The sequence below is a fragment of the Schistocerca piceifrons genome, chromosome 4 (genome assembly GCF_021461385.2).
Source record: "Schistocerca piceifrons isolate TAMUIC-IGC-003096 chromosome 4, iqSchPice1.1, whole genome shotgun sequence".
In the NCBI taxonomy this organism is placed as follows: Eukaryota; Metazoa; Arthropoda; class Insecta; order Orthoptera; family Acrididae; genus Schistocerca; species Schistocerca piceifrons.
In genome coordinates this window covers 295089374-295109578 of record NC_060141.1, presented here as the reverse complement: position 1 = coordinate 295109578, position 20205 = coordinate 295089374, and the positions used below count along the sequence as shown (strand labels likewise).

Genomic DNA, 20205 nt, shown 5'->3' with positions numbered 1-20205 from the left:
CGCTTCACTATCTGAATAATTTCTTTTATCTCATCATACATTTCTTCAATCTCTTCGTCGTCTGCAGAGCTTGTTGGCATATAAACTTGGACTACTGTGGTAGGTGTGGGCTTCGTGTCTATCTTTGCTACAGTAATGTGTTCACTATGCTGTTCGTAGTTGCTTACCCGCTCTTGTATTTTTTTATTCATTATTAAAACTACTCCTGCATTACCCATATTTGATTTTGTATTTATAACCCTTTATTCATGTAACGAGAAGTCTCGCTCATTCTGCCACCAAACTTCACTAATCCCCATTCTATCTAACTTTAACCTATGCATTTCCATTTTAAAGTTTCTAACTACCTACTAAATTAAGAGATCTGACATTCTATGCTCCAATCCATAGAACGCCAGTTTTCTTTCTCCTGATAACAACGTCCTTCTGAGTAGTCCCCACCTGGATATCTGAATGGTGGACTATTTTACCTCCAGAACATTTTACCCAAGAGGACGCCATCATCATTTAACCATACAGTAAAGCTGGATGCCCTCAAGAAAAATTTACGGCTGTAGTTTCCCCCTTGCTTTCAGCAGTTCACAGTACCAACACAACAAGGCCATTTTGATTAGTGTCACAAGGCCAGGTCAGTCAATCATCAAGACTGTTGGCCCTGCAGCTACTGAAAAGGCTGCTGCCCCACTTCAGGAACTGCATGTTTGTCTGGCCTCTCAACAGATACTCCTCTGTTGTGGTTGCACTTATGGTACGGCTACCTGTATTGCTGAAGCACGCAAACCTCAGAACCAACGGCAAGGTCCATGGTCCATGGCCCATGGTCCACTGGGAGGAGGAGGAGGAGGAGGAGGAGGAGGAGGGGGGGGGGGCAGCTTTGATTGAGCACGTCGAAATTTTTTGAACATGAAGCTCTCCTCATTGCACTCTGATTTCAGCTCCAGTCTCAAGTCTGTAATACATGTTTCATCAATTATAACTGTTCGACACAAGAGTCCCTGACCTCCATGGTCAAATCTTTGTTCAAGCAAGGTTGCAATGTCCAGGCATTTCGGCTTCTCTTTAGCAGTCAAACAGTGTGGCACCCTTTTCACAGAAATTTTTCTCTTCTTCAAGTCATTTGTCAGGGTAAGGAATACAATACTTATGTTGGGGAATTCCTGTGGCTTCAGAGAGTTCGTCACAAGTCCACTGCGATTTTATTCAAGAGCATCTATCACAGCTTTTACACTTGGATTATCATGTATTCTCATATGATCACCACGCTTACAATTCACCCAATGTGAAACTGTCCCATGGTCCCCTGTAAACTCGCCACAAACATCACTTAACACACTGGATTTTTGTCAGGTTTTGGCTGCATAAAGCTTTGATTTTGACGTACAGCCTCTGGTCTTCAACAGTTGCAGTATCTTGATACCCCTGCATGTTCCATTTCTGCTTCTTGCCAAATTTATATTAAAGTGCGCAATGGAAAACCAAAAATGTGCTGCTTCTTCAAGCTCCCAGCTACATCTGATGTGATTTTCATTGTTGCATCTAACAATCCACAGGAATACCAACCTGTGCGTTATTTATGAAATGTCCCTCATAACCTGGGAAGTGACCGTTTCTCGCAAAAACAATTGGGGTCCTTCAATTCATGTAAAGTGTCTTCTAGAAGACCGAAGAGTCAGAGTAAATCTTTTAGAGATTACCTGGAGCATGAAAAAGTATGTTTCTATCACATTGTAAACTCAGCTATTCACATACATGTTAACCAGCGGAACCATTATGTAATAGTGATTGGATTGTGTGGACATCACTGTAAAGAGTAGGTTGAAAAGTTTCTGTGTTGAAAGCAAATTATTTACTACTGTATTTATCGAGTCAAAATTTGTCTCACTGCAAGGTCTTGGCTGTGCAGAGTACGTGTGTCTAGGGCTAGCAGAAAAGGGGATGCTCGACTCTGGGCATTCTAATAGCTGTCTATATGATCATGCTACTGTGATCCTTTGCGAGTACAGGGTGTTCATTTCTGCTCTTTAGCTTGGGAAGTCAGTGAAAGCGAATTCAAAACAATGCAAGTTGAAAATCTTTCACAAACGCGTCATCTTTTTTTACGAGATCTTTGTCAAACTTCTTTGACCAAACTACTTCACTGGTGCTACACTATTGTAGAATTTTTCATCATAGTTGGTCAGGAATGGTTGCCAAATAGTCGATCATGTATACTACAGCATTTAATTTAATGTTGGTATCGAGCTCATTGATTGCGGTGGGAGGGGAGGGGAGGGGAGGGGATGGGGATGAGCAGTTGTGGGTGAAACCGATCAGCTGCTGTGTAGGACATATACTAACTACGATATCATTTGAGAATGGGTGAATAAGCATTTCAGTTTGCCCTTATGAAAGTAGCCTCCCCATATTTGCAAACAAACTATCCCTTCAAGAAATGTCATTTCTGAATTTCATTCGTATATTTGGGAGGCCTCAAACTGTATTGGTAGATTTGAGTATTGCTTAAAATATGTGTTTCAAGTAATTATCCTCATTATCAAGAATTAACAATTATTCTCATTATCAAGAACAATAGGCATTCTGTATGTAGATTATATATGTGTTGTTCTGCCTCTCATGCCCTGCAGTTGTCTTTTTTATTATTTACTGCAATTGGAAAATCAGACAAATGAATTTTGGCAGATTTTTCCAAACATCACAAAAAATACGTATGTAAATATTTGTATTTAATTACGAGAATAGCTGCTAGAAATCCATCATACATAGCATGACAAAATATTTAACTGGTCTTGTGTTCTCTCTCTCTCTCTCTCTCTCTCTCTCTCTCTCTCTCTCTCTCTCTTTACCATTAATGTGATTTTTGCTGAAGATGGCCTCTTGGTTAGGTTAAGATTTTTATCAATGGATGAAAGCTATCTGGGCTTGCAATATAGAATTAGAATCCTACCAGTGTAGCCTACCATTCCACATATTTTTCCAGAAATGTGAACGAAAATATAAATCACTTAATGAGGAATTTGTGAAGGTCAGATTAAGTTATTTAGAGTTCAAGTAAATACATTTATTTCCATTATGTAGCCTAAACTTTATTTGGCAATACTTGAGATCCCGCATCTCCTTGTAGTCCATTTAAAATCCTTACATCATATACTGTGCAGCCACTTGAAATACAGCTGATTGTTGCAGCTGTTTCTTTACATCATTTAACTGCCTGTTGCAGCTTCTGTAATCAGCATGTTGTGTTGTGAAAAGTTCATATTTTGCTATTGTCTTCTGTGGTGGTAGTCACACATCAAACATACTTCGATGACATTTTATAGGTTAAAGTCACTACAACAAGTGAAATGGCAAATATACCATGACATGGGTGTTATTAACTGACATTTAATTATAAGAATTTGTAAACGGAAGAGGCATGTTTGTGAAAAATATTCAGTGCGCTACTGTTCTGAACTGGCTTCTCAACTTCCTGAGCTGAACAGCAGAAATGGGCAACTTGGACTTGCAAAGGATCATGGTAGTGTGACCATAGATACAGCTGTCAGGCTGGTCGGTAGTGGAGTATCCCCATTTCTATCAGCTCTAGATGATTTCTATTAGCTCTAAATGCCTTTGTGCAGAGAGGTTGTTATGTTTCACATCTTTGTCCAAATTGTACAGTAGTGTCCACATTTTCTTGTGCTTCCTCTCTGTTTACTTTGATCTCATTCACAGAACAGTTTTTGTAATTGTAAAAATTGCCCAAGCGTGCAGTTACTGCCAATGATAGAGTACGGGAATTTGAAGTTGATGATGTGTGTGTTTCCAATAAATCTATGGTATTCTGTTATTACTGCAACGGCAGGATGCAGTGAGACGGAAAAGGTAGTGTATTGAAACATGCAGAGTGAGAAGCACAGAGGAAATAACTCCAAGAATTCTGATGTGCAAATTGAACGATAAGCATCGATTAGCAGCAGCTTTGAAGCTGCCGAAAAAAAGACTGTAAATACCTGGCTCAAAGGATCACTGAAAAATTTTTGAGAGTGAACATTCTACTTCACAAACTGGAAAGTGAAGATTTTCGGCAGTGGGTGAATGAATTCATCAAAGTTAAGCTGTGGTTACTGATAGTAAACAGCATGTTGATCAGATTTTAGTTTTCAGCTTGCCACTGTATATCTAGTAAAGAAACAAATTTTGTTAACACAGATTCAGAATGCTAACAGTGGGGTTAATTTTGTTTAAGGTGCTAGTGACATTCTATGCATCAAGACAATGAGGGAAACTGTTGTACTTTCTGTACAAAAACAATGAAAGAGTGTGGTAATGGAGCAGCTAGCCAACAAGGATGTTGTAGTGTTAGCAGACGAGACCACTAACAGGAGGTCATTTTTTTCTTGTGGTAGTGAAGACTGTTGGGGCATGGAACAACCAGAAGCTTTTTGTTGTGAGTTCAAATTCTTGACACAGCAAACTGTACTCATTGTGCTCGTGCAGTATTGGGTGTTTTGCAAGACTATAATATTTGATATGATAATGGTAAAGCTATTGTGTCAGTGCTAGACATCTGAACAATGTGTCACTTCATTGAAAACTGTTACAGGAGACCATTGAAGCAATGTTCAGTGTTGGGCATGCAGGCTGAATCAGTCACAAATATTTTTTTGCAAGGAACTTTTGAAATTCAACTCAGCTATAACTTACTTAAAGGCTGCTTTCCTAAATATCAAGAAGAGAAAACTCTTACATCTACAGTTTTTAAAGGAGACGAAGGGGGATCATGATAGGGTGGAATTCTTCCGCAGCAATGATATGCAGGAATTGGTTATGTTAATTCAGTGTCTAATGATGATGTAAGTTCAGTTCATGTGGAAGCCATGTTTATTAAGGAACAAGCAAATGATATGGTGGATGTCAAAGTGTACTTAGTCTTTAAATCATCCTAACTCAGATGAATTATACTCAAAAATTAAAACACCTGGAAAATGGCTTTGCTGTTGTGGTAGAAATAGTTTTTGATGAGGAAACAAGGAAGGTTGTGCATAAGGTGAAGAGACACATTCTCCAGGCAGAGATGAGAGAAATACTGAAATGCAGTGGATTGCATCTCCAAATAAAGCTGATGATGCTCATGGTTACAGATCTGTTTAAGTCTCTGTTCTAGGCTTGTGTTTCAACCTTAGGACAATAATCACAAACTCTATTAATGCCGAGATGGCAAAGAGGTTCTCATGTATGTGTGTCATGGCAGCAGCTCTTAGCAATGTAGCTGTTCTGAAGGGGTAGCCTTTTCACTTTCAGCCTATTTTCTTCTTGGAGTATGCCTTGTCCTTTTGTGTCATTATGCAATGTCAACTGCTGAGGCATTCCATTGGTGGTGCCAAAAAACCTTAGTTTGGTAGCATCACCATATGGAATTTTGTCGATAATTCATATATTTCATAAGATGATATATCAAACAAAATGTATAGAGAAACAGACACAAACACTTATTGCATGCAATAGTGCCCTTCTTACACACAGTAAGAGTTTGATATATTCCTGGAGAACATGATAGCAAGTGTTTATATATAAAAGATGCTGTAACTTACCAATCGAGAAAGCGCTGGTATGTTGATAGACACAATAAAAAACACAAACACACACACAAATATTCCAGCTATACAGAGACAGGCAGACATGTAACAATCATATATGTCTGCCTGTGTCTGTATATGTGCTGTGTGTGTTTTTCGCATGTCCGCATGAGATATAAAATGTAACACTAACTCCAAAAATCTCTCTCGCACACACAAATGCACTTGTGTGAACACATATCAATAGCACAATTCTTCACTCCTCACAGGGTATGTTCGATCACTTTTACGTGGAGTTGCTTAAGATACCAGTGGAGATTGGGCCTGAACTACCACGTAATGACACTACCAACCACAGCTAACAATTGTGCTCTAGCCATTACCAAATGATTTATGTGCTCCCCTTTGCTTTGAGTTGTGCTTGCTGGTTATTTCCTTTTCTTATTTTGAAATGAGTGCAGAGAGCAATCTTGCTCTGTCACAGGGTTTGAATACGGCTCTTACACCACCACACGGAATCAGCGACCCATATGTCCATTATTACATTGGTTCTGCCATCCCAGGAGCACAGAACATGGACATAGGCTGCCAGCCCTGTGAGAGGAAGGCATGGCTTGTCCCCCCACTCCGCTCTTCTCCCCTTGACAGCCAGAACTCCTTGTTTGTTTTACGTTTGTTTGACCCTCCTTCTTGTTCGCAAATAAATCTGACATCTCAAATTGAAATGTTCAATTTTACACAAGAATGACTTTTCACAGGATAGCATCCCTAAGGCACTCAGTCATTCTTCTTTCATGGTGTTTCGTAGGAACGTTGTAATTCTCTTGAGCATTGAAATGCACCTCTCAGGTTCTGATGTCGAGATAGGCATTATGATTAGCAGTTTTGAAAGTTTAACAGTTTTGTCGAATGTCTCATGAAGTTCGTCCTGTGGAATCAACAAAAGAAATGGAACTGCGTCAGCAACTGCTCTGAACTCAGGCCTAGTGTAGAAGACTTGAAGCTCACCCGTCAACTTTCTTTTTTTCCATAAATATATATGTGTCTTTAATTTCAAGGTATTTGTTTGGAAAACCTGTGATGTATTTGTCAGACTGATTTATGTCAAATAAGTTGGGTGCAGTGAACTGAAAATGTAATTTTATTTCAGAAAGGATGACATCGCACACTTCTAAAGCAACTCTCTCTCTCTCTCTCTCTCTCTCTCTCTCTCTCTCTCTCTCTCTCTCTCTCTCTTAAGCAAGCATAGTTTCATTATTTTCAAAATTAATCTCATTAAGGGTGAAGTCAATGTCCTCTCTGATGTTTTGCATTACCACTTCCAAGTTCTGATTATTTTTTTTTATTTATTTACATGTCAATTTCTGTAGGACCAAATTGAGGAGCAAATCTCCAAGGTCATGGAACGTGTCAGTACATGAACTTACAACATAAAAGTAATAACAGATAAAAATAAATGTTCATGAACCTGAAAGAAAACCAGTCCATAAGTTTAAGCAAACGCTATCAGCAATACAATGAGAATCAGCTTAATTTTTCAAGGAACTCCTCGACAGAATAGAAGGAGTGACCCATGAGGAAACTCTTCAGTTTCGATTTGAAAGCGCCTGGATTACTGCTAATATTTTTGAATTCGAGTGGCAGCTTATTGAAAATGGATGCAGCTGTATACTGCACACTTTTTTGCACAAGAGTTAAGGAAGTCCGATCCAAATGGAGGTTTGATTTCTGCCGAGTATTAACACATTCGCTGCGGCATCGGTGCAGGTGCGCAACTCTCCAGTGCGGCCCGGCAACCTGCGAGTGCGGGCCGGTAACACTCCGAAAGTGCAGGTACCGCTCGTAACCGACACTCCTAAGCACACCTGAGTTACAGGCTGACGTAAAGACCTTGTAAGATCTGTAGGGTCATGTTATACACCGACTTAATGATGACACCTTAGATGCATTACTTCAAATAAGCTTCGACTGTATTGTGGTCTTGTTTTAAAGTCTGTTTGCTGTCTGACACCTATACGGGTCACACAGGCGTCATTCAAACGTTCATTAGCCGCCATTACGAACAATATACATTCGATAACTGATCACAGAAAACAAAAGTTTACACGCTATGATGCTAGCTTAGACACTGCAACTAGACTGAGTAATCCGATAGTGAGCGCGGACGCTTATAAGCGTCAGCTGCACTGGCTCATGGCTTGTTGCGACGCTTATAAGCGTCAGCCGCAGCGAAAGTGTTAACCGAGTGAAAGCTGCTTATTGTTGGAAATAAACTAATGTTGGTAACAAGAAACAACAATGAGGAATATACATATTGAGAGGCCTATGTCAAAATACCCAGACTCGTGAACAGAGGTTGACCAGAGGTTCGTGAACTCCACCACTTATTGACCGAACTGCCCATTTCTGAGCCAAAAATATCTTTCTAGAATGGGAAGAGTTACCCCAAAAACATAATACCATAACACATAAGTGAATGAAAATAAGTAAAGTAGACTGATTTACGTGTCAAAGTATCACTCACTTTCGATACCGTTCGATTAGTGAAAATGGCAGTATTAAGTCTTTGAACAAGATCCTGAACATGGGCTATCCACGACAGCTTACTATCTATCTGAACACCTAGGAATTTGAACTGTTCAGTTTCACTAATCATAAGCCCGTTCTGAGAGATTAAAACGTCAGGCTTTGTTTAATTGTGTGTTAGAAACTGTAAAAACTGAGTCTTACTGTGATTTAACGTTAGTTTATTTTCTACAAGCCATGAACTGAGGTCATGTACTGCACTACTTGAAACCGAGTCAATGTTGCACACAACATCCTTTACTACCGAGCTAGTGTCATCAGCAAACAGAAATATTTTAGAGTTACCCATAATACTAGAGGGCATATCATTTATATAAATAAGGAACAGGAGTGGCTCCAACACTGATCCCTGGGGCACCCCCCAATTGACAGTACCCCACTCAGATCCCACATCCCAGCCGTTATTAACATTGTGAATAATGACCTTTTGCTGCCTGTTGCTAAAGTAAGAGGTGAACCAATTGTGAGCTACTCCCCGATTCCGTAATGGTCCAACTTCTGGAGCAATATTGTGAGATCAACACAGTCAAATGCCTTTGTTAAATCAAAAAATATGCCAAGCGTTCAAAACTTTTTGTTTAGCCCATCCAGTACCTCACAGAGAAAAGAGAATATAGCATTTTCAGTTGTCAAACGACTTCTAAAGCTGAACTGTACATTTGATAGCAAATCGTGTGATATAAAATGATCAATTAACCTTACATACACAGCCTTTTCGATAACTTTTGTAAACACTGATGGCATAGAAATAGGTCTAAAATTATCTACATTATCCCTTTTTCCCTTTTTATAAAGCGGCTTTACTACTGAGTACTTTAATCGCTCAGGAAACTGACCATTCCTAAAGGAAAAATTACAAATATGGCTAAATACAGGGCTAACATGTGCAGCACAGTACTTTAATATTCTACTAGACACTCCATCATAACCATGAGAGTCCTTAGTCTTCAGTGATTTAATTATTGACTCAATCTCCCTCATGTCTGTATCATAGATGAGTATTTCAGACGTCAATCTCGGAAAGACATTTGCTAAGAAATTTATATGATTTCCTGTAGAAACTAAATTTTTATTTAATTCACCAACAATGCTCAGAAAATGGTTGTTGAATACTGTACATATATCTGATTTATCAGTAACAGAAATATTATTACTGCGAACTGACTTTATATCATCAACCTTGTGCTGCTGACCAGACACTTCCTTCACAACTGACCATATGGCTTTAATTTTATCCTGTGAATTAGCTATTCTATTTGCATACCACATACTTTTTGCCTTGCTAATAACATTTTTAAGTACCTTACAATACTGTTTCTAATGGGCTACTGTAGCTTGATTGTGACTACTTCTAACATTTTGATATGTTTCCCCGCTTTGTTCTACATGATATCCTTATCCCACTAGTCAGCCAACTGGGCTGTCCATTACTGCTAGTACCCCATTTAGAATGTTCTAATAGAAAGCAACTCTCAAAGAGCATGAGAAATGTGTTATGGAAAGCATTGTATTTATCATCTATATTATTGGCACTATAAACACCTTGCCACTCTTGTTCCTTGACAAGTTTTGAAAAACTCTCTATTGCTGTTGGATTAACTTTCCTACGTAGTTTGTAATTAAATACGACATTGGTTTGAGTACAAAAACCTTTTAGTGTTAAAATTTGTGCATCATGGTCTGAAAGGCCATTCACCCTTTTACTAACAGAATGCCCATCTAGTAATGAAGAATGAATAAAAATATTGTCTATGACTGTGCTAATGTTCCCCTGCACCCTAGTTGGAAAAAACACAGTTTGCCTCAGATCATATGAATTTAGGAGATCTACCAACATCCTTTTTCTTGCACAATCATGTACAAAATTAATATTGAAGTCACCACATATAACTACTTTCTGGTACTTCCTACAAAGTGAATCAAGAACCCTCTCTAGCTTAAGCAAAAATGCTCTGAAGTTGGAGTTAGGGGATCTATAAACAACAGCAAATAGAAGTGTAGTTTCATTAAATTCAACTAATGCTGCACAACTTTCAAATATCTGTTCAGTGCAGTGTCGTGATACGTCTATGGACTCAAATGAAATACTGTTTTTTACGTACAGAGCCACTCCCCCACCCCGCAAGGAAATCCATGAGAAACAGCCAGCCAATCTGTAGCCTGGTAAAGGAAGCCTCTGAATTATCAAATTATTTAAGTGGTGCTCTGATATACCAATAATTTCAGAGTTAAAATCTATTAGCAGTTCACTAACTTTATCTCTAATACCGCTTATATTTTGATGAAATATGCTAATTCCTTGCTGTTGTTGATTCGGGTATCTTCTTCTGAAGCTGATTAAAAAGTATGTCTGTATGAGGCATTGTCTTATAAAAAATGATAGCCAGAAAATGAATTTGTTATCTTGCAGTCTTTGTTTGTATGAACCAGCTTTTTCAGTTGTGGAAGATAGTTTTATGCTCTCACTTGTTGCAGTGACTTCCATAACAGTAATAAGGTTTTTCCCTGTTTTCAAAACATCTTTTACTACTAGTGAATGGTAATTCCATCTTGTCACACACTCAGGGCAAGCTTTTTTGAATAATGCTGTGCAACACTTTTGATCCCTGTGGCAAGTTAGAAAAGAAAGAATTACCTGAAAGGTGTGCAAAAAAGATGTGGGATTTGTGACTAACAGATGCTGCATTTGGATATTTATCTTTAGTTAATTTCTGAACCCCATTCAACGTGCCACTCATGACATTTGCACCATCGTAACTTTGAGCTATTAGTTTTGCTCAATAATCGTCAATTAATGGTTCAGTTTCTTTCAGAATACTCTCAGCTATAGTATGAGTATTCTGACTTTCTGGATTAACAAGTTCCAAAATCTTTCAACAGGTTTTCCCTCAACAACATAACACAAAACAATAAACAATTGAAATTCACAAGACACATCTGTGCTTTCATCCACAATTATTGCAACATAATCGGCACATTTTATTTCTTTATGAACTTCATCATGGTATACTTCTAAGATGCATTGCAGTAGTTTGTTCTGAACAGTCTGTGAAATGCCTTTGAACACTGATGCTTGAATGAGATGAATTTGAAGATCATTATCCAGTTCCATGCTGAACTGAATTAGCTCACTAAAAACTCCCTTATTCTGAGAGCCATCAGACTCATTGTAGCCCGTGAGAGCCAGTTCCAAAGCACCACAGAACTGAATACAGTTTACAATTAAATTCAGTATATATCCATTCTTTTCTACACATTTGTTGTGGCTGTTAATTGTTTGTCTATATTGCGAATCTAATTTCTGCTGAATGTAAGTTTTGCCTAGAAATGAAAGACTAAGCACATTATTCATGTGGCCCTTTGGCATTTCATGTAGTTTTATTTTAGACAATATATGCCCAATATCAGTTATTCCGGTCTTACACCAATGAATATCTCCCCCCCCCCCCCCCCAAAAAAAAAAAACAAAAACAACCCCACACAAAGAAAACAAAAAACAACTTTTTAACAATTCATTTACTTTGTTCGTTTATGCTATTTTCACAGGCAACTGAAGTTTCCCTTACAGATAACACTGTGCAGACAGCTATATATGGTCAATAACCTGACCTTGCAATCACTACAATGTGTTTGTACAGAACTGTATCACACAAACGTAATGAGTATAAACAGAAATACTACACCTTTGTTTGGAAAACAGATGCTCAACAGGTGGTGAATATGTTAGTTTTTTTGTTCTGTAGCAATAGCCCTGCTGTTGTGAAATATACCAATATTGAAATAATGCCTCTTATTTCCAAAATCTAAGGGTATAATTGTATTCAAATTGCACACATCTATTTAGAACGATATTTAACTGTATTATTTCTCTATTGGATTTAATTAAGCATTAATTGGTGTTTAGGAATGCATTAGTGTTAACTTGCAGAAAGATTGTTAAACTAGATTACAAAAAATTGTTCCCTGATGTATTGTAACATGATTGCTAGATGGCAGATCGTGCTTCTATAGGTCCAACACTTTACCTCAGAAGCCGCCCCTGCCACTGTGTTTCTGCCGTGACTTTTTTCTACTCCACCTTTTGCCATTGCCCCTATAATTTTCAGTTGCATTTATTTACCAAGTTCAGCATGAATGTTCATGGAATTCATTCATTGCTTTCCTCTTTTTGTAAATATTGCTGTGCAACTTTGTCAGTATAGCGTGATAACATTTCATAGTAATATCCAAGACTTTTATTTAGCATATCTTTCAGGATAACAGTGTGAGAATCTTAGAAATCATCACTGTGCCTGTAATTTGTTTGGTAAGGGTCACAGTACTGAACTGGAAATTTGTCAACTGATGTAAGATGCCTTAAAAATGATGATAATTATGTTTGTGCATTTTAATATGCTAACAAAAATAAAAGTTTACTCAATGAAAATTGTTTGTTTCATTGTCTGATAAGTAGTGTGATTTGAGCCATCTAGAGCCTTTAGGAAACATTCTATCCCACATTCTCTTATCATGGTAAATTATTTTTGTACATAAGCCTCTGTTCCACCTTTAAAAAAATCAGATTCACAATATTCACTTCCTCATTACTCACACAAAATGTATCTTGTTTATTTATGTTGCAGCAGTGCCATCAACCAATGGAACTTCTTGCATAGCATAATGCAAGTGCAGTAGCTTGCAAGGCAGGTAAGGGAATCAACATTGATTGAATCTTCATGAAAGATTAATGACTGTTGGTCTAGTACCCTAACAAGCCTGATTGTGGTTTTTTAGAACTTTTACATGTTCATTTGGGCAATTCCTAGGCTGATCCTCAGTCTCTGCTTCATATAAACAGTCAGTAAAACTATGGTATCACACAGAACAAAGTTTACATGATTCACAGAAGTTGACACTACAACTTCCTTCCCTTAAATTAGCTGATGACTGAATTTGAAGCCATTTTGACTATTTTTCGACTATGGCTGCCTCAAGAAATATGTAAAGGTATTTTTAAATTACCGCTACCAGTCACAAACTTTGTCAACTATTGTATTACTTATATATTTAGTGACATGCTTTGAGGATTAAACCTCATCTTCAGGCTAAATGGCATTACAAAAACAACTTTACAGTAAGGTCATACTGATATTACATAGTCTTTTCATAAATGCTGTTGTAATATCAGCATGACTTTCTTGTAAAGTTGTTTTTGTAATGCCATTTAGCCTGAAGATGAGGTTTAACCCTCAAAACATGTCACTAAATAAATAAGTAATACAATAGTTGACAAAGTTTGTGACTGGTAGCAGTAATTTAAAAATACCTCTACATAGTTGATGACTGTTATGACTGAAAGGTGTGGGGGTGGGGGGGTCTTACAACAAAGTTAAATAATGAAAAACAGCAGGTTCCATACTCTGAGGTAAACATTAGTTAAGGGAGAGCCTCCTCAACCGAAAAGTTGTGTTGTCTGTATGGCAAATAATAGCGTTCATTACAAAGCTATGTGTCAAGGAGTAACGTACTGCAAACAGGCCTCTCTATTTACAGATGTAGGTATTATTTTCTGTTACACCATTGTAATCAAGTAAATATTAAGCTATTAATAAGAGATAAATAGTAGGCATTTAATATAATTTGAGGAAGCAGAAACATATTTATCAATGAAGCACTTTCCTTTCTAATTTTCTCGGTTAAATTTAGTTGACAAGCAGGAATTGCATTAAGCAGATGGAAACAGTTCATTGTTAATGCAGCATACAGAGTAAACTTTCTAAGATTTGTCCTTTTGTTAATGTATACACTGACTCTTAACACGTACCTGGAGGTTCTCCTTTTTGATGAGATTGGAACATAACAAATGAATAGTTTACCATCACTAATGAGTATAATGGTTTCCACACAGATTCATTACTTAAGATGCAACATGGAAATCACAAACTTTCAATCATCCTCACTCCCCATCATGTCCTCTGAAATGCAGCACATACTACATTCCCCCAATCACCCTGGGCTAAAACTCTGCTAGTACACATTCCTCCCTCCCCCCCCCCCCCCCCCCAAACACACACAGCACCACCTTTCATGATATATGGAGGCACATTTTTTTCGAACCTTCATTCTTATGTTGCTGTCTCAATGAAACATAATTGAACTTATTGTTGGGAAATTTTGAGATGATCTCATTATTGCCCATGTCGTCACTATTAAAATAAAAGTACCTGAAGCTGCTATCATTACTATACTGATGTTAATGATGCACGCAAACAGAAGAAAGAAAAGAAGGAAAAACCATACTTAAGATATGTATCTTCATTCTGGCTTTTTGCTTTGACTTTCACAACTGCTAATTTTTGACATAACAAAAGACATTTTCATGCTTAAGGATAAGAATCATCATGGCTGATGCACAAATCACCCAGTGTGGCGTCAGCTGAAATAAGACTTGCAATCCGGTGGCTGAACTTCCCCAGATAGGGCCTCCCAGTCAACAATGCCTCACAGTCATTTCATTTCACCCTTACGGTAATTTCCATGGTGTGTTGAATGTAGGGGACCTACTGCTTAGTGAATGTCATTAAAATATGTTGGAGTTTCATGACACTCATTTTATATTGTTTTTCCCAGTAAAAATGTTCAGATTCAGCGGGCTAAACAAATATATTGTTTACATGTGTGCAAAAGTAGCAGGATATTTTACATTTTTCCTCTAGCCTGTAGTGACTAATGTCATTAAAATATGTTGGAGTTTCATGACACTCATTTTATATTGTTTTTCCCAGTAAAAATGTTCAGATTCAGCGGGCTAAACAAATATATTGTTTACATGTGTGCAAAAGTAGCAGGATATTTTACATTTTTCCTCTAGCCTGTAGTGACTAACAATTTTCTAGGAGAGTGTAGTTAATGTCCATATATAATTTATTTTTAAAAGCAATAAGACCTACAGACATTCCACAAAGTAAATTACTGTTATGTCATTCAGAGGGCCGTTCTAGAATGTTGTCATGTTGCTATGAATTATCTCTTTAATAGTCAAAAAACACTAGATAAGAGACTAGAAACAATAGCATTAAATAAATAAATAGAAATTGCCACCAGCTCATGCAATACATTTTGTGAGTGTCAGTAATCTATAACTGTGAATATGTATCAGACTCACACAGTAAAACAAATACCCATACTTGCAAGAATAACAACATCTCTTCAACAAGTAGCGAGTGATGTGCTATGGCACACTGGGCTGACAACTGGGAGGATCACAGCTCAAATCCCAATCCACTCATGCAGATCAAGTTTTCCATGATTTTCCTAAATCTGTTAAGGTAAATGTTTGGAAGTTCCTCTGTAAAAGATACTGCCAATTTCCTTCCCTACCTTTGCCCTAGTTCAGGCTCTCCAATGACATCATCAATAGAACAAAAGAGTGCAGATAAATCATAACTGAGTAATATATCTGGTGAGGCTGAGGTTTTTTTTCAAACCAACTTTTTGTACAAATACCAAGAAATGCATTACCAGTGATAAAAGGCATCAACACACAAGACACAAATATAAGAGACTGATATCACAAAAGAAAATGTACTGCTGAAACAAATTAATATGATGCACAGAAGCAGTTTGTCTCCTAAAGCAATCCACGAATCAGAAAAAAAGAAGGAATAGCTGAATTGATGCTGCCTTGTTGGTTACCTGAAATGCAAGAATGTTGCAAAAAACACCGAGTTCTTTGTAAGCTAGATGTACAGCATTACTGGGATTTATTTCCATCACTGGTGAAGTTAATAAGTACATTTATGCATATATACAAATGAAATGACTTGTTTACTTATTTTCTTATATATACAAATGTATATACATTGTACAAAATTACCACAGACTTCATTCTTATCATACATTTAGTGAGTTTCTTCCTTTGAACACTTTTAAAATTTACAACAAAATAGTTATGTAGTAGCTTCTTGATCAGTCTAATGTGTTGAAATAGGAAGTCAGAAGGTCACTTATTACAAATGAGTGTCTTTCTGAATATGTAATGTTTCCATCTGACTGAGGATGAAAGCAACAGTTTGTTGCCGGACTTCTCCCACATGGTCCCTCAAGGAATGGAGCTCTTTGTAGGCAGCCTCCAATTGCTGAAGAAGAAATTGGTTTTCCTTCATGAGACGCTGCTTTGCCTGTGCAGAAATGAGTGACATGTGACTTTCCTTTATAAACATTTATAGACAGTAGTTTCAGCAAAATGAAAATATTGCAGTATGTACTATTATGCTACAACTGGTTACTGACAGTGGCTCTACAAGCAACTTACATATGATTTAAGTTTGCAGGCGTACTGGGCAAGCAAATAAGCAGCATACTTTGCAAGCTTGCTATAAATGTGTGTGTCTTTTTGTAGGTAATGATTAGACCAAGTCCCTGTAAACTCAAATTCAGTTTCTTTTAACTGATAATTATTTTAGTATATAGAAGTATGTGCATTTATGATCATTTACAGTTCTGTCATATTCAGCAGGTAATGTGTCTTACTATATGAAACTTCATCCATCGTTTGTTATCTCGATCTAATTTTATTCCCCACTGCAGTGAAAACAGAATAAAAGACTTTGACCAGGAATATACAGTGGAATTTTGATAGAACTCCAAACCAGTCTGCAGATCTTGTAACCCTTATCCACCCAAAGGTGGCACATTGTGCTATGATTCAGGTAACTCTTGAAACAGATATATGTCTTGTAGACAATGTATACAGGGTGAACCTGAACACCACCACAGAATTTTGAAGGTTGTTGAGGGATATCTACTGCATATTTTGGCATAATGGACTCATTGTTTCTACTTGTTTCTTACAAAGTAATAATGTAATTATGATTTATTAAATTTGTTACACCAGTTAGATTCGTTTCTGTTACAATGCCTTCACAAAAGTGAAAACGTCTGTAACACGCAATTATCAAAATGTACAACACAAAACACAGAGTAATGCAAAAATCCTCATATGAAACACGTACATATTTATCACAGTTTGTTCACTCTGTGTTGTATAGCTAAAGGCTATCTATGGTGCCAGATTTCACCCTCTCATTTCTTACATAATAATAATAATAATAATAATAATAATAATAATAATAATAATCAAACAATATCAACATAACTCTCCACTATACATACAAGCATTATCCTCATGTACACTACACAAATTCACATATGATGCAGCTCTCTCACCTGTACATGGAAAGGATGGTCAATGTGCATTGAGCAAGAACACCCTTTCCAATAGGCAGCTGAACCCACCCCATGGGATTTCTCAGCCAACTATGCCATACAACATTTCCATTTTTTAGTAATACTAGTCATAATGATGTGTGTCACTATTAATAGATAACTAACACTGCCAGAAAAATGAGTCTGAGACAGAACCAAGCAGTATTGAAAGCAGACTGGAGGGTGAAGAGTATAGTGGACATTATTGATGTCAGCAGCTAGTACTGTGAGTGAATAGAACAAGTTTGTTTCCAAACAAAACACGCAATACCTCTCATTGCACTGATGTCCAGATATTTTCAGTCCTGTACATACACTAAGATTACAGGGGCAAGAAATCAATATCAAGTGCAATTACTTTGTAATGAACCATGAGGACAAATAACAAAATACTCGGAAATATCTCTGACCTCTCTCCAGCATTTTGTCAGTGTAATTTGGGTTCATGTGGTATATGAGATGTGTAAAAAGTAATGAGAATGACAACACTATGAGCAACCTGGTAAAACTTTGTTGTTCTACTTGGGAGCAATGTTCATCCCCTCCAGATGCTCACTCCGAACTCCATACAGCCATCACATGATGTTTGAGAGTGCCATCAGTGAAGTTGTGTTGTTGTTGGGTGTTACAAAAATGGAACAGCAAAATTTAGAGCAACATTATGCCATCAAGTTATGTGTGAAACTGGGGTAATCTGCATGTGTGACCTTTGAAAATTTGAAACTGGTCTGTGAGGTACATTCCTTATCAAGAGCATAAGATTTTTGCTGGTGCAAATCATTTCTGAAAGGCTGAGAACACCTTTAAGATGAACCTCACTCAGGGAGACCTTCAGCTTCAAAAATATTGAATGAATGCAGGCTCTAGTGAGAATGTTCCTCCAGAATGAATACACAACCAAGTATTCTAGAAAGATGTAATTGGAACGTTCAGGAAAATAGTGAACTGAGTGAGACCGGACATTGCAGACAAGTGAATACTGCATCATGACAATGGCTCATGTCACATGACCACTTCCATCATGGAATTTTTGAACTCAAAAGGCATTGCTATTGTTCCACAGCCCCCTATTCATCTGATCAGAGTCCTTAGACTTTTTTAATTTCCTAAAATTGAAAAATGTCTTAATAAGATGTTGTTTTGGGACTGTGGAGGACATTCAAAAGAATGTGACTGATATGTTAAAGGTGCTACTAATTCAAGTTTTTCAGTATTGCTGCCAAGACTGGGAACAATGACTCCACCTGTGTATAACAACCAAAGGGAACTATTTTGAAAGGGGGAAAAAAAACAACTATAGTAGATAAAGAAATCACACACCTCGTATTACTGAATTAAGGCTAGTTTCTAATAGCCAACACACAAAAGAAAAATTTTATCTGTAGGATAGAGCACTGATTAAGGTATAAAGGGGTTGCAGTAGGTCAATAATACATAGATGAACCAATATCCCTTGGAAGATTACCTTTATCACCTCACTGTGGATTATGCAATTATGTGAATTGGCCAATTTCTCACACAATTACACATTTCCAAGCAGCTATGACTCAGTAACAGCCAGACGTGAATGTAACACAATACATAACAGTATCACTAATCTTATCAACATATGTAAATGATAACAATATAATAGAAGGAAACATTCCACGTGGGAAAAATTATATATAAAAACAAAGATGAGGTGACTTACCGAACGAAAGCGCTGGAAGATCGATAGACACACAAACATACACACAAAATTCAAGCTTTCGCAACAAACTGTTGCCTCATCAGGAAAGAGGGAAGGAGAGGGGAAGACGAAAGGAAGTGGGTTTTACGGGAGAGGGTAAGGAGTCATTCCAATCCCGGGAGCGGAAAGACTTACCTTAGGGGGAAAAAAGGACAGGTATACACTCACACACACGCACATATCCATCCACACATACAGACACAAGCAGACATATGTAAATGATAAATTAAATAGAGTCAGCAGCACTCTTAAGATTGCTGTCAGATTATACTGTTTTCTACAGCAAAGTATACTTGCCGAATGATTGTAAGAAATACGGAGTATAACTAATACGGTATTTACTCTTTGTGTTCTGAGTAGCACTTTTTAAAATTTGGGCAGACATAAGATAACACCCGTAATAAAGATATGCAATAGTATCCAGCAATAGGACTAATAGTAAACTTCTGGAGTTTCTCATATCACATAAATATTTAGGGGTAGTTGCATGAAATATGAAAGGGAGCTTTAGCTTTGCCAGGAAAATTGTGGGAGGGGATGGTGATTTAATACAAGGCCCCAAAATGACTAATTCTAAAATACTGCTCCAGCATTTCGAGTATTATCAAGGAGGCATGACTGTAGACATTGAAAAATTTAAATGTTACACAGAAAGAATTGTAACAGGTCAATACGGTTTGTACAAAAATGTAACAGAAATGTTCAGAAAATGCAAGTAATGATATTTGGAAGAAAGTTATCACTGTTTTTGGGACACTATGTTGTATAAATTTCGAGAACTGATATTCAAGACAGGCTGTGCAGCAATTCTATTATGTACACACATTGCTTACCATGACTAAGGACAAATAGAATTAAAAAAAAAAAGAGAATGTCTATCTTAATACATAAACATACTGTAATTGAACAATGGAAAATTCAAGGTGGAATGTAACAATATTGTGAAAAACAAAGTTGCTAGTGCGCTATCTGGTGAGTAGCATCTTTCCTTTTCATAATATTGTTACATAATGTAATTGGATGGATAAAACTGTCTACTCACGAAGCAGTGGCAGGGGAACACATGTATAAAGGTACTAAAATCTGTAA

At 37.2% G+C, this 20205-nt stretch overlaps 1 protein-coding gene and 1 long non-coding RNA gene across 3 annotated transcripts in view; one reads left to right on the top strand and one right to left on the bottom strand.

Annotated features, from left to right (window-relative positions):
• Positions 1–20205, top strand: part of LOC124796304 — a 32890-nt gene that overhangs the window by 4856 nt on the left and 7829 nt on the right. Inside the window, exon 2 of the long non-coding RNA XR_007016741.1 lies at positions 12764–12827. This is a non-coding gene — a long non-coding RNA (uncharacterized LOC124796304). The remainder of the gene's footprint in view (positions 1–12763; positions 12828–20205) is intronic.
• LOC124796303 (ras guanyl-releasing protein 3-like) overlaps positions 15993–20205 on the bottom strand; it is a 305024-nt gene continuing 300811 nt past the window's right edge. Inside the window, exon 14 of one of the 2 annotated variants that reach the window (XM_047260429.1) lies at positions 15993–16300. In XM_047260429.1, the coding sequence (XP_047116385.1) occupies positions 16130–16300 (171 nt within the window). In that variant the 3' untranslated portion in view covers positions 15993–16129. The remainder of the gene's footprint in view (positions 16301–20205) is intronic. The other variant, XM_047260430.1, reaches the window with a different exon arrangement.